This window comes from Chroicocephalus ridibundus, chromosome 6 (genome assembly GCF_963924245.1).
Source record: "Chroicocephalus ridibundus chromosome 6, bChrRid1.1, whole genome shotgun sequence".
In the NCBI taxonomy this organism is placed as follows: Eukaryota; Metazoa; Chordata; class Aves; order Charadriiformes; family Laridae; genus Chroicocephalus; species Chroicocephalus ridibundus.
In genome coordinates, this window is record NC_086289.1 from 14,276,065 (window position 1) to 14,291,580 (window position 15,516).

General features: G+C 49.8%; 1 protein-coding gene across 4 annotated transcripts in view; it reads right to left on the minus strand.

Annotated features, from left to right (window-relative positions):
* Positions 1-2,539: 2,539 nt before the first annotated feature.
* NEURL1 (neuralized E3 ubiquitin protein ligase 1) overlaps positions 2,540-15,516 on the minus strand; it is a 161,892-nt gene continuing 148,915 nt past the window's right edge. For all 4 annotated transcript variants that reach the window (XM_063339365.1, XM_063339369.1, XM_063339366.1 and 1 more), the window contains exons 5-6: positions 6,859-7,005; positions 2,540-5,539 (exon numbers count right to left, since the gene is read on the minus strand). In XM_063339365.1, the coding sequence (XP_063195435.1) occupies positions 5,298-5,539; positions 6,859-7,005 (389 nt within the window). In that variant the 3' untranslated portion in view covers positions 2,540-5,297. The remainder of the gene's footprint in view (positions 5,540-6,858; positions 7,006-15,516) is intronic.

Here is a 15,516-nt window from a genome sequence, read left to right on the forward strand (position 1 = left end):
AGTTTGCAAATCCGTAGGTGCAAGGGGTCGTGCCTAGCGCCTGGCTCCCCCCTTGGAAAGCAGGATTGCAGAGGGGCGCTGGCTCTCCCCGACTTTGTGTTCCTGCAGCAGGGAATGGCCTTTCATGAATGCATCCCTCATCTTAGCTTGAGGCTACGTCTTCGCTCCGTGATGTGGCATTTCACAGACGTCCTGCAGAGACATGAGTCTCCCCCGGGCGCCGAGGTGAGCCAGCTCTCATCGGAGGCACAGTGTTTGCCATCAGCCCAGGCGATGTTCCTCCATTGGGGCAGACAGGCAGGTGATGCGGGAGTCGTCCTGCTTGGGCACCCCCGGCCCTCTGAAGGATGGCAGGAGTTAGATCTGAGGCAGCGCACAGTCCTCGGCATTTTAAGGCACAAACTTAGTGACAAGTGTGCCTGGGAACTGTGCCCCCTCCTCCCCTGCGTGTAGAGCGAGCCGGCCAGCTTTGGCTTGAAAGGGTTTTTCTGGACTGGTGCAATCACCGTATGCCAAGGTATCCCCGTGTATATTGCTCCCTTCCTTCCTCATTTTGCTCTGAGAGCCACCACCAGAGCTGTGCTGCGCTCAGACTAAATTTCTCTGGTTATACTTCTGCGTATGTCTAGTATTTGTGAAAAGGAGTAAAATCAACCTTAGGAGAAGGGGGGGGGGGGGGGGGATAAAAAAAAAAAAAAAAAAAAAAAGGAAAAAAGGCCGTTAGAGGCTGTGTGCCGTGCCGGGCAGTGAGCAGCAGGTGGCGATGCTGGACCAGCTCTGCGGCTCCCGGGCCGCTTTCGGAGCGCCCTTCCTCCCTCCCTCCGCCTCGCCCTGGCCCCCCCGGCGCGGCGCGCTGTGCCGGGGCTGGCCGCCGGCCGGGGAGCCCTGGGGACGGCCCAGCCTGGAGCAGCAGCAGCAGCGGAGGGGGGCGGGGGGGGGAATGCCTTGTTGCTGGGGAAGGTCTGCCCTGCGCCGTGCTTGGTCTTGGTGACTAGCTTGGGGGCGATGGTGAAATGGCAGCTCCGGCTTGGATTTGGTGAGCTGGTGGTGACGGCCTGGGGAGGAGGGTCGGGGCAGGGTGACTTCAGCCATGCTCAGCAGACGGGGGCAGAGCTCCCAGGGGCTGTTGCATATGGCAGCTGCCGGAGGGAAAGAGCAGGCTGGGGCTGTTGGAGGGGAAGCATGGGGGGGGGTCCCATTTGCTGATACCAGGGATGGGGAGGGCCTGAGTTTGTCCCAGAGTGCTTGAAGCGCTTGTCCCAAGCACTTCACTTGTCCTAATATGTGGCACTGCTTGGGCTGAGCACATCTGGCAGGGGCTGTCTGGCATGTCTCTTCTCCTTGCTCCTGAGGGGACAAGGAGGCTTCCCATGGCTGGGCTGTGGTCAGAGGGGGGTTTCCAGACCCCCTAGACGTCCTCCTGCCCCTGGGAAAGCAGGGGCTGGGCACAGCTCTTGGTGAGCAGCACAGGGGTGTGCAGAGTTGCATTGTCCCAGCAGCTAAGAGCTGCTCAGGGGGCGGTGAAGTAAGCGGGGTTGCAGAAGTGGTTTTGCTTTACCCAGCCTGGTGGAAAGTTTTATGCCACTGGGGAGCTGTTAGAGTGGAACAGCTTCAGCTGGAGAGGCTGAGGACACCTCTCCTGGAATGTCCCTTGGCAGATGGTGCACCCACACTGAGGGAGAAGATGCCAACTCAAGTATGTCCTGTGACAGGAGGGAGTGATCCAGCCAATCTCCCATCCACTGAATAGCTGAACAAAAGGATGGAGAGGCAATCTGACGCGGCTGTGGTGTAGGTGTGCTCCTGAGCAGAGCCCTGCAGCGGAGAAGCTACTGGATCTTGGAGGAGCTAGCATCGTTCGGGAGAATCCAAATCCCTTTTGAGTCCCCTGCTACGTGCTGAGGAAGCACCTGCATCTTGCCTCAGCATCTCCCTTGGCCAGACCACGGTTTGTCAGTGGGCCTTCTCAACATGTTGCCCAGTTCAGGGCTGGGATCATCCTGTCAGGTGTTAGACTGTCATGTCGCTACAAAGCTGGGGTGGGGACACTCGGGTATATTGCCACTGCCCCTTACCTGGCCCCTACTAGGCTGAGCAGCATGGTCCCAGGCTTCCTCGCGGTATGTTTTCTCTGTCTTGTGCTGGTAAGGCTTCTTTTTGTGGTTACAGGCACTCAGGAGAGACTGCAAACAAGGCAATGAGAGAGAAGAAGCTACAGCTTGTCTCTGGGCAGGGTGTGAAGAGGCTCAGAACCATGGGCCTTTAGGTGCAGGAACGTGGTTAGCCTTCACTTTTACTCTTGTGGCTTCCTTTATTCCTTATCTGTGTGGTGTCCTTCAGGGGGCTATTCGTTACCCAGCTGTCACTACCGTCTCATCCACGTGCACTGAAGGAAAGCCTGGGCTCTCCAGCCAGCTCCCCCCAAGGAAGGGGCTCTCGTGCCACTGTTGCTCTTACCTCAGCCTCTCACCACTGCCCTGCTCATCGTCTTTTGCCACGCTTGGGGAAATGGTAAATACTCAGTCACCCGGGCCGCTGAAGGATACCTAAATCAACTTTATTCACAATCACAGTTATCCAATTTTTCACAATGAGTTATTCTTCTCTTTAAACAGAACACAAAACATCTTAAAGTAAAGCAATGAAATGCAAATGACACAAGAACACGGAGGTACGTGGGAACCTACACCAGTCAAACAAAACAAAAGGTTAGGATTGTTGTTACTGCTTTTGCTGTGTTTTTTTTCTCCCTGGAGAGAGCCTTGCTCCCCTCCCTGCTCACCACCGGAGGCCAGCTGATGCTGGGAGCAGGACTTAACCCCAATTTTTGAGCTCGGATGTTGGAGGATGCTTTGAGCTTCTGCTAACTCCTAGAGTTTGGTCCACAGTAAAACAAACACAGTTATATATTAAAACACTCTGAGTTTGAAAGGTGAAAAGGGAATTCACACCACTGCACTGGTACCCATGGATGGAGTTTCTTGAAAAATAAAATGTACCCCTTGGCTTGCCCTGCGTGGAGGGGAACCAGTCCCACTGGCGTGGTGAAGGCTCGGGAGGCTGCTTATTGCACGTTTCCCCACATCCACTGTTTCATCGACACCTTCCTACTCCGTAAGTGCCTTCTTCCTGAAATCTTTGCACTGGAGTTTGTATAACTACTGAAACGGGCTCCCTGTGTCTGCCGGTCAGGGCTCTGTCCTCGGGCAGGCTGGAGGCTGGCTGCTCGCCTGCCCACCGCCCGTGCTGCTGGCATGGCTGCTGTCACCCCCCCGGACTCCTGCCGATCCAGCCTCCTCCCACCCCTCAGTGAGGGTGTCCGGGCACAGAAGCCATGGTGCTCCGGGGCTTTTGACAGCCTGCCTGGAGCGCAGGGCTGGGTTAGGGGTGTATGTGAGAGGTATGCAAAGAAATAACGTAAATCCCTGTAACCAGAATATCAGCGTTCAAGTTAGTTGCTGCCCGCCGGGGCAGGCTGGGGGTGGCTGCAGACCCCCGTGGTAGGCTGCAGTGATGGCGGTGCCTTTAGAGAAAGGCTCTACAATGCGTTGTCCAGCTAGTAGCCTCTTTTTTCATTTCCTCAAGAGAACAGGGCGAGGACATGTTTTCCAGGTGCTCTTGGGAGCATCCTCTGCGAGTGCTCCTTCACCCGCCTGCTGCTTGGGGTGGCATGATGGCCCCTGCAGCAAGCAGCTGGTTATATTTAATGCCTTTATCCCTATGCCACGCTGTTCCCCTAGGTCCCATAAGCGGCCATATGCTGGGGCGCAGGAAAAGGCTCGGCAGGAGGGGTGCAACCCCATGGCTTTCCCTGGCCTGCCCTGGTGGGCAACATGGCGAGTGCCCCTGCTGCTGCACCCAAGCCCTGATCACCCCTCAGGGCCCAGACACCGTCTCTTCCTCCCACATGGCCCTGGAAGGCAGCAGGATGGGGCCAGAGGGGAGACAGCCAGCTCCGGCCGCAGTGGAGCCACCCTGCCTGGGCCCAAGGGCTGGGAGCCCTGGGCCAGGCTGGTGGCCATGGCAGAGCAGTGGTTGTCACAGCAACCACAGGGGCCACCATTGCAGGCGCCCACCATGGGGACAGCGGGGCTCCCCACCAGGCCAGGAGGGAAGGCATTTTATTTAAATAAACCAAAGCAAATCAAACCCCTCAAGCTATATTTCCTTTCTTTCCTCTTTTCCAAACAGGTAAGGACAGCCATGTCCTGCCAGCGGGCTGGCTGTGAAGGGCTGAGTAACACCTGGCTGGTTTTGTCTTAAAGCACAGTGATAAAGTTACCAGTAAATGAAACCCGCAGACATGTGGGTTTATACATTCTTCCCCAGCAGGGTTGGGGGTTTTGTTTCTTTTTTTTCTTTTATTTTCTCCCTCACAAGTGCTGTCTGGATGGTAGGGGGAGAAAAGGCAGGGGAGACACATCTCCATCTCCCACAGGCCCGTGGGGGCAGAGATGCCGCTGAATCCCTCGTGCTGCGTGGAGACCATTCGGGACAAGCCACAGCAAATGGGTGGTGGTGGGGTTGCAGAGCCGCTCGTCATGCAACAGGACGGCGACAGGAGGTGGCTGGACACTGCTGAGAGGGAGCAAGGCCGGTGCTGGCTGCCAAAGCCGCCATGAATGCCTCCGCCAGGGAACAGCGAAGGAGGAGCAGGGGACAGTCCTCGAGGGGCTGCCGTGGGGCCGCTCTTCTGCCTGCGGACATAGGGTGGGTTTTGCTTCACAAATCCTGGGTCCTTTTCTGCACTGGCCCCAGCCTTTCTGCTGTGAATGCGCTGACTGCACCTCGCTGGCTGGGTCAAAGCTTGCCTCGCACTGTCCTTTCTAAGGGGTTTCCTACAGTCAGGCTGGTTGTACACGGAAACACGTTGCTTGTTTCTCCCCTTCTGCTAAGCTGTCCTCGGCACCCTGGGTGTCTCGTGGAGGAGATGTGTAGCACTGAACCTTTTACTGCCCCTGCTAAACATTGGAGACTCCCCTCCACTGTGCATGGGGTAGAAAAGGGATGATTGCACCAGCTGGGGTTTTTCTGAGATAAAGTTTAAAATCCACAAGGGAGAGTAAGTAGTCCATCGCAACTTCCCTGACACACTGGAGTTCAGCCCCAGGGCTTGCTTGGAGGCTAGAAGAGCAGCATCTAAGCTTGTCTCATCTGTTGTCCACGGAAGAGGGGATCAGGGTGGTGCTGGGTGATGGTTTTTGAATCTCCTGGATGATGAATATGGAGCAAGACCTGTGTTGTTTCACAGCCTCGTCCCCACCTGCCCAGTCCCCACCACAGCATCTGGTGCTGCTCTAAGTGCTGCGGTATGTTTTGATGATATCTTTGATGGCCCGTCTGCAAATGGGGCAGCAAGCGTTGGCCATCTTCTTGAGCTTCAGCCCACACGAATAGCAGAGACACATGTGTCCACAGGAGTAAATGACCGTGTCTACCATGTTCTCGTAGCAGATGGTGCATTCATCTCCCCAGGGCCCTGAGACGGACGGGGAGATGGGTGACTCAGGCAAGCTGATGGGAGAGTTTGGAGCTGTGCCTGAAACACAAAGAACAGGGTCACTCATGTTACATAAAAGGCTTGACATCCCAGGGTAATTTCTGCCCTGAGGGAGGAACCATGCCCTAGCAGAAATGGATGCTCCGGGATCAGGGGTCCTTCCTGTGACCTACTGTCCCACTCACTGAGCCCTGGTTCACCAGCTCAGGGCAACAGAAAGGCAGCATCTGCTGGGATCTGCTGCCCACGCAGAGCCAACCAAGAGACAGCTGTTCCCCCGCAGCAGGAGCAAAGAACAGTTTCACATTTTCAAACCACTGTCTAAACATTAGCAAAGGAGGAAAAATCAGGAGGGGCGGATCAAGCCATCTGCTTTGAAAAGGGAGAGGCTGGGTGGCACACGGTGGCAGTGGCTCCCGAGACAAGCAGTGCTTCATCTCTAGGGATGATCCAGGGGTGTGGGACCACAATGCCTGGCTACAAATCACCCTGCATGGATCCTTCGGGACAGGGGTGGGGTAGTACCTGCGTGGGCAGCATCTAGCTTATAGCGGGTCATTGCTTCGAGAGCTATGAGGGGGCTGCAGTAATTATGCTGGAGGCACGCTCGTGACGAGGGCTCACCAATGAAGCCAGATGAGATAGCAAGATAATGAGGAAATTTCTATTTCTTTCCCCCCAAAATCCACTAAAAATCTGAACATCCGTTGTCACCAGTCATTAGACTTGAGACTGGTAGGTACCTACAGCGAAAACCACACTTGGTTTGGACAACAATGACAAAGATTTGGCAAGTTATATATCCCACCATCAGTGCCTTGGGATCACGCAGGTGCCTGGGGTTTTAAAAATGCTGCAAAACAGCCTATTGTTTTCTACTGCATGTACATTTATCTAAATCTCACTGGAATTCACTGGCATATTAGAAATATCAATAGTGCCTTTTTCTGATGAGGGTACTGAAGGTGTGTGGAGAGGGAAAGGGGGGCTGCAGGCATACCCATAGCTCCAGTCTCAGCTAGCGTGCAACATGTCACTGCCACACAGCTCTCCAGAAGGAGCCGCGCGTCACAGGGCCACGCACATAACAGAAACTCTGCTGCGTCCCGTGGGACCTTTCATGATGAAAAGGGTTGGAGAAATATTGCTGTCTAGGCATCTAAGCAGCTTCCACGTAAAAGACTGAAAATAGCCTTCGCAGAGGCTCTTCCTTCCTCTGCGAGGGAGCTGACGGGAGACTCTGTTGATCATTGTGGTTTTAGAGTCCTTCTGGGAGACAAGCCTGAGATGGTGAAGGGAGGCAGAGCAGCAGCAGGAGGCAAAGGAAAGGCAGAGGGGGGGAATCCCACCACACTTACCACTGATAGAGCTGCAGAGGGGGCCAGAGCCACATGTAGACAATATGGGGTCAGAGACACCACTGCAGAGGACGGTGGGGGAATTGGGTGTCGACGCGGGCGAGCTTGGTGTGGACAGCCCCAGCCGCTCGGCTAATATGGTGGAACCTGCACCACGAGAAAAGAAACCCAGTTACTTTTAAAAATTGGGGCTGACGAGGCACCGGGGACATGTGGCAGGGAGTGCAGCTCTCAGCACTTGTCGGGATTTGTGTCTCATCAGCATGAAATCTAGGGAAGACATAAAGGGAAAAAAATCCTCATACGCCTTTTTAAATGCTAGCAGCTGGCCCTGAAGAGACATGGAGCTCCCACAGCCCCTGAAATTTGCTGGAGCTCCTTTAGTCATCAAAACCCTTTGTTTCTGCCCTTAAATGTGTCTCAAGTCATTAAGTGCAGTTACTTGCCGTATGGCTTCATGCTCACGTGCACCCTCAGCACTATATCCAGTGGTGCGCTCCTTGCCAGTAGAGGACACAGCCTGCAGCAGGGTGGGCTGGACTCCAGCACAAGAACGTATCACCTTGTCAAAGCACTCTACACTAACCCAGTGCAAAACTGCATCATTTCAGGCTCCGACAAATTCATGCAAAGTCACTCGAGGACTTCCTAGAGACAAGCATGAGGGTCTGGCAATCAGGAAAACGTAGCTCTGCTCACTGCTCTGCCTGGTTTGTAGGGTGGCCTCTGTCAGAGTGGGGATAACTCACCAAGATGCATTTGCCTCTGGGATGAACAAGGACACCTCTTCCCGCTATCAGGAATGTTTTCTCCACTCCCTGCATGTCTGAATGTGATGGCTCAAGACTGCAGACCACCCTTCAAGTCCCTTCTAGGTGTCCCCAGCTCCACCACCTCCTGCTCTCACTTCCCACCATCACCTCTGTGTTAGTGTGGTCTGTCAGAAAAGCCAGCTCTGCCCCACATCCCGCTTGGCATCCTCCCTGCGGCTCAGCCTCTTTATTCTGCTCTTATAACAACATGTACCTTAAAGCCTCTTCCAGAAGGGAAAAAAATGGGAATGCTTAAAACTCTCGCTGCTGGAGAGGTTTTGTAGGGCAATTTCATTGTTAACGATGCAGCCTGGTCTGCAAAGACAGGTGTGAGACAGCAGCATACACATGCATGAACCAAGGTATGGTATCTTGGTGGCAAAAACTAGTTTTCCTATGGTTTTGAAGTTAAAGTTTCTAGTTCCCCAGCTGAGAAGACAACCAGGGTAACTCCAAATCAGAACTAAAAGGCTAAGACTTCTTCGTGTTACCATATAAGGAGCCGAGAGACACAGAGGGTTTGGATCCACCGTGTCCTCGATGAGTCGGAGGCTGCTCTCCAGAGAAAAGGCAGCAGCAGGAGGCCAGGAAAACCCCACGCGCCAGAAAGGTCCTTCAGTTCCTATTTGCAGGGAGGCTACTGAGCCAAGGAGGACCAAACCTGGGACTCCAAGTGCCAACTGTGGATTGGGCAAAAAAAGCAAAAGCACAGCAGCAGCCCCCAGTGCCAGATTCTCCTGCCCTTTTTAGCAGAATGAGACTGAGCAGCCTGAGTGTAGCACAGGGACTGGGGGTGTGTGGGGGGGTCATGTTTGGGTCGAAATCTGTTCTGAGGACTGCCTACGGGAGAAGCAGCAATTCGCTTCAGCCTTCAGTCCCTCAGTTTTACCACTCTTCAAATGAGGAGCGCTTTGCTCCCAGGCACAATCTGAAGCTGAATTAGCCTCTGTAAAGGTCTTTGGGGCTCTCACGCTCGCGATGCTGTAGAGAGGCACCTCCTTTATCACACAGATGGGAGCTGAGGCTGCGGTTCAGCTCAGTAAATAGGCAAAGAGAATGATGCAGCCTCTAACGACAGCCGCAAGCAATGGCCCTTCCCCTCCGATCTGACAGATGACCGTAGCAGAAAACTTGCCCCGTGGGTAACACACACTGCAAACAGGCCCAGCGGGGGCACAGATATCGGCTCGTTCACTGCATACAGAACAAATACGAACACTGAGCAGCTGAACAAGTTTTTCAAGCCTTCCCTCTCCGCCCTGCAGCCTGGAGACATTGCTTCCATTTGACTGACACACAGCACATTGCATTTCTAACACCAACCTGGTAATTTAATTAAATGCAAAATAAAGACTATTAGGACCATTTTTCTTCCTGACTAATAGGAGAATTTGGAGGTGCCCCAAGAGTGAACTGTGTGAGTATGAAGCGATGAAGCATGCTGGCAGCAGTGCAAACGGCCTTTCCACAGTGCAAGGAGAGCTCGTCAGTGCCGGAACCGCAGTCTTCTCTGGCTGTAGCTGGTCTGAGTCCCCAGATGGCCTTACCCAAGACGCAGGGGCCAGCACACACCTTCCCAATTCTTCCTCCTGACACAAGGCGCAGCTCTTGACTTCTCTCCAGCATAAGTATAGAGTTTTGTTTAAAACAATCTGAGTTCCCTACCAGACAAGACACAATTCTCCCTTGGTGACAGAATAATCAACATAAGACACGTTACTCACGCTGTTAATATATTGCTGGATGGTGTGCAGATACCATGACAAGGAGCACGGAATGAGATCATGTGCAGGGTGGAATGAGTGTGGCCAGCTTGGCTTAACTCAAACCAGATACATACGCTCAAGGCCAAACACGCTCATTGTGCGCACAGAGCTCCCACCAAGAGCTAGCTTTCAAACCATGCTTTTAAAAAATTAAATAATTCTAAACAGATTAATTTAAATATTGATTTAGAAACATTCTTCCTCTCTAAAGCTCCCAGATAAATTGTCTCTGCTGCTGACTTGCCTCATGCTTGATGTCAAACATGCCGAACACACTGGAATCACCTTTAAATGGATTTTGAATCAATGCCATTTGCTGTTTTATCTTTGCAAAGTCCAATTATTAGCAAAAATCCAATGCAGATGATTGACTCTTTCTCTGCACTTCTGTCATCACTCTGGGAGAGGTGCAAATAAATGAACCTATATGTCCACCCACAAACGGAAACAGAGTATTATATTTTCAGTAGACAAGAGCATTACTGTGGAATGTACAGACAACATCATGCCAGGAAAGGCTGCTAGTATGCTAAAGGTTTGTAATTCAAAATGGTCTTGCCAAACTGGAAACGGGATCAGAAATAAATGGGACGGTATTCAGTACGATCAAATGCAAAACGCAGCACTTAAGCAGAGATAATCGGCTACCCAAATACAGGACAAGGAATTAGTCCATTCAATTAGAAATACAGCTGTCCTACAGAAAAAGGTCTGGGGATTGCTGGAGGTCACCAGATGATCATAAATCAACAATGCTGTCCTGTTATGAAAACGTTGCGCCAATCCAGGGTCATATGAGGCTGGTTAAGGACTGGAGCAGGAACCTGGTGGCACTGTGGTATCTCTGTCCCTGGAAATACTCAAAACTCAACTGGACATGGTCTTGTGCTAACTTGGAAGTTAGCTGTGCTTTGAGCGGGAGGTTGGATTAGCTAATTCCCAGGGTTCCCTTCTGACCTGAAATGCTGTATGATTCTACGATCTTAAGATGGCAACATTTTTCATAGGCTGCTAAAAGGAGAGAAGAAACAATCTGTTCTTGGTGAAAGTTCTGAATAAAACAAGAAATCATGGGTGCAGGCTCCTAATGCATTCAGGTTATACGTTATGTAGATAGTGAAGCACTGTAAAGCAAACAGGATTCCTAGAGAGACCATGGCATCTCCATCATTCGAGCTCTTTAAGAACAGGAAGGTAAAGTAGGTAGTCTCTTGAGATACCATCCAGCATTTATGATTTTTATGAGAGCAGTTATCTGTATCCATGATTGCCCTTTTATAGAACATCCTAACTGTGACCAAAATACAGCAGCTGTGATCCTCAGAGATGCTTTTGGCTCTCTGTGTCTATTGTGGTGGAAAGGGTGGTTTCCCAGAACATTGCAATCCACTCTCAGGGGATATCTCCTGAGGCTTTCCCAACTTTTAAGCAGACATCTTTTTGCTGATCTCTCTTAATGGCAGCTGTCTGGGGAGAGCTGTGCCACTGAAGGACTGACATTGGTAAGAAGACCAGATACAGAGTCCATACTCCCTAAAAATACAGAAAATTTTCCATCAACTCTTCCCCTTAATTCATTTATAAAAATATTATTTCTACATTTCTTTCTCATAACAAAGTGATTATGGTGCCCTGCGTATTACTTACTGCATAGGCCCCACAGAGAGAATCGGAAAACAACCACAACAACAAAAGCAGGTGGGAAGAGCAACATGCTGTCTGCATTCTCTTTCTGAGCATGCTTAGGGGCATTTGCTATGATGCAAGTAAATCCCCAGGGCATCTCCGTGGCCCAGAGCAGGGAGCAGCTGCCACGAATCTGTTCTGCAGCTATTCCCAACGCATTGCTAGCAAGCACTATCTTAATACTCCCAGACCCAAACTACAGCTGAGATGGACAGAAAAGTAGAGTAGTGCCAAAGAGCATGTTCCTTCCTTATTACCGTTGACTTTGGATCACTGAAGGTTGGGAAACTGCCGGTTTAAGGTGTTCGTAACACATTTCTTAATCTGGTATCTATTCTTGAGAGTGGTGATAGAGGGGTAGAGCCATTCCTGGGGCTCAAATAATGACAACAGGCTGAACTGCATCAAATTATGAAAAACATCCATCAGCCAGTGAAAGGTACCCATTAACTTCTTGGGATTTGACCAGGACGTTCCTCATACTGTCCGAGTGTGGGGAGGAGCGTTCATGTTCATGAGGAGACAAGACTCAACTCATTTTACTAAATCTCTGTCTCCTTCTTTTAGTCCTTTCCCCCTCATAATTAAATTCAACATTATATAGTCCCATTGCACTTTTTTCAGATTTTAACCCAAAAGGCCTGCAAGCACGATGTTTCTGTCGGAGCACTGGGACTGTGCTTGTGGAAGTCTTGCAGAAGCCATGCTCCACAGGCTGAAAACATCTGCTGCTTTGAAGTGGAAATGTGGTATTGCCTAGTCTGGAGACTTTGCTTTCAAGGTAGAAAAGGAACTAATGAGCAATACCCAGTATTTGCTGGCTGCAAGTAGGACTGAATATCATGACTTCTGCCCCCAGAATGCTGTCTGGCAACAGAGAGCACCTTCTCAGGTGGTTCACTCACCTCCTGCTATTCGTGTTACCTGTCTAGGCTCTTAATGACTATTTCACAAGCATAAATAATGCATAACCATTCGGTCTATACTCCAGAGCTATCCTTTTTTTCCCCTTTGAACCCATCCAGCTTAATTTTTCCTGGCTTACAGGATGCTGTCCGTAAATGACCACTACTGTGCAACTCACAGCTCACATAGTTTGATCATCACCTTTTTAATGGGCTTTCCCATTAAATGGGCTTTACCCATACCCATCTTAAGGACTATGCCAGAATCTTAACTAAACATTGTACCTAAAAGACAAAATATGGGAGCCTCCTGCCACAGTTTCTAAGCAAGATAAAGTCTTCTGCAACATACTGACTTGCCCAGTAATCACAGATTTTTCAACGTTGTTCAATGCACCTGCAGGTCCCACAGCTTCCAGCACGCTGTGGAAAAGATTGGAACAGCTGCTGAAATCTGGCTGTAGACTTCAACTGGGATATTTAAGGGTGCTCAAGAGAGCTGTGCACTTCTCATATGTTTTAGTGCGGTGAGCACTGGGCACCTGACAGTCACAGTCATTTAGATGCCTTTCAAAACTCTCAACTTGATTTCCCTTTTTTAGGAGACAGATTTTTAAGCCTGTCAGCTGCAATAATTCCCCTATCTCAGAAACAGCTCAATATCCATTCTCACATTTAACATTCTGAATGTATCAGCGCCACTGATTTTATGATCTAAATAGGATCAAGGTTCTTTCAAAAATCTAGCACAATTGTGGGTACTGAGTTCATGTGAACGTCTTCCGATGGAGGTCCATCCCATAACATGGAGACTCCTGCAGTGTGAGTGAGCTGAGCATGTTACTGAGACTGAATACTAGAGCAACTTAACCATGTAAAGAGTCGTATCTTTGCTTAACATTACCTACTGCAGATCTTTGGCTTTATAGTGACCACTAGTATGTGAACACCCTCGATAAATAGCCGTGTGCAAGGTGGGTAGGACTGGGACGCCAATTTTGGTCCTTACTACTATTTTACTGGAAAATCTCCTACATACATCTTTTTTTTTTTTTTTTTTTTTTCCTACTCATGAATGTAGCTTGTGTATTTGTCCTCCCATTCCAGAAAAAGGTAGAGAGGTACTTTTAACTATTAGATAATGCAGACTGGTGGAACTACACAGCTATTATTTCGCATACTACAAGAGCAAAAGCCCATATTGAAGAACCTGGAACAGTACACTAAGCGTGTATTCTCTTGACCTTGCAAGCTAGTGGCAAGACACAGTGTACTGAGATTTACTCGGTACCTTCCTCTGTCTTTTCCCAGGAAGAAAGATGAAGTTTCTTTCTTTGGCAGATGTCAGACCAGCACCTCTCCCTTCACACTGACACTGGAAACCTTGGTATTCCATCAGTGGCACATCCACTAAAAGGTGCGTTTTATCAAGACAAGCTTTGCAGGAGCTAAATCCTTCCATGTTTTATTTCAGTAACTGCTTTTCACTAATGCAAATGTCCCATCAGCTGTAGAGAGACCTGCAAATATCAAACACGGTTTTTGCAAGACGGCCTCAATACTAAAATGGGAGCCCTACCCCACAGCGTGTTCTCTGCTCCAAAGAGCAGCCATATATGCTTCTGCACATGATCAGATTGTCTTGCCTCCAGCCAAGGCTGCAGGAGAGCTATTCTGTCCCCCAGGGCCACTCAGGCCTTGTCCAACACGGACTTTTGAATCCATCATGCTAAAACAAAGGAACAAAGCACCTGTTGCTGCCTGGGCACATGGTAGTTAAAGACCAACAATACTGTTAGGGAAGGATGTAAGCATATCCATCATTTCTGAATGCTATAAAATACATGTATTTACACAGCCATTTGTTATGTTCCCACGGTGATGGGAACAATACTGCATTGACCAGAAACCAGAGCTTCCTTCCCCTTGGGCTCAATGTTTTTTGGCCAACCATGCTCTCAGAGCCCAGCCTCTATGCTGCAGCTCATCTCTGCCTCTCAGGTGACCGACATCAGTTGATGATCCATGGGGCTTTTTGCATTCAAGTACTTCCTGGGGGATTTAAAAACTGTTCCGAACAGAACAATATTATATTTTGTTCTTTACAAGCCCATGAAAACGTAAGGGATTTTGCATTATGCTACAGAAATGTACGGAAATAGGTCAAAAAAGCAGCCTGGCAGATTGTGCGTGCAAAACCATAAGGCCTGTGTTTACAGATGGGTGTCGGACAACCACTGTTCAGGGAAGTAAAAATTAGATCCAAACCACACGGAGAACAACGGTTCAGACTTTCATGTGGATCAGAACAGGAGGGTACTTTATGGCTTCACTGGAGCATTGCTGTCTGCTGTGTCCAGAAGCGCAGCAGGGCACCAGCACATCTATTACTGTCCTGCAGTCATATGCACACTCCAATTAAGCAGGAGAGATATGAAAGCTCCAGACATCACAGCAGTTCTCCAGCAACTGATCCAGCAACACTCACAGCCCAAGCCCGATGTGCCATCTGAAAGCAAAGAGCACACAGCAAACTTAGGCATCTTCTTGACTTGATAGGTGAAGTTCAGCGGCTACTCAGCACTTCATCCTGCAAAATCCTGAGGGCGTGGACACCATGCAATGAACATCTATCTGAACTGAAGTGAAAGAGCCTCTAATGGGGCCGCAGCTCTCAACCTGAGAAATACCAGACCAAGAAAGCACCCAGACAGATGCTTAGATCAATAAGAGGTAAAAAAAGATGCCTGGATTGAGTAGCTGAACTGCATGATAAATGAGTTGGAGCTTTCGTCTTGTTTAAGAAAAACAATCCAACAAGCCCTCTAAAAGATCACAGATATTAATTATCCAGGCGAAAAACGCTTCTGTTCATAACAGCACCTTTTTCAGCTCCATCTCAAAAAAGCCATTTGGCTCAGCGTATCTGGGAGACCACAGCAAAAGCGGTTCCCTGAGCAATAGAATACTGCTGCCTAACCCAGCACCTCCAAGCTCTGGGCTTCTCCAGGAGGGACATGTATAAATAGGGTGGTAGATGCATACAGGAAACAAATACTCTCACTTTTCTTGGCCTGCACTGCTCTGAATTTCTCTGGGATGAAAAGGCATCTGACTAAGAAGGAAAAGAAAGAGTTTAGTCTGCTATGTCACTCTCACAGTAGCCAGAACAACTAACTCATGCCAGTGTTATTTAAAAGAATAGGCAGATTTTATCTGTCCTGACAGACAAGTTGCAATTCAAAGAGGCTGGTATATGATCCCACATCCTGTATATTCACTGTAGGCAGGCAAAGGCGTTATGAGATAAGGGAGATCTATACATCACTAGCTATGAACATCTCACTGCAGCCAGATAGTTTATTATCCTAGTGATGATAATCATTTCTGCTCTTGTGGAGGAGAGCGTGCAGAGGACAGGACATTTGCAAGCCCTGTGGCTCTCGCTTAGAGGAGGTCCGCTTGCTTTACCCAGCCTTTACCCAGATG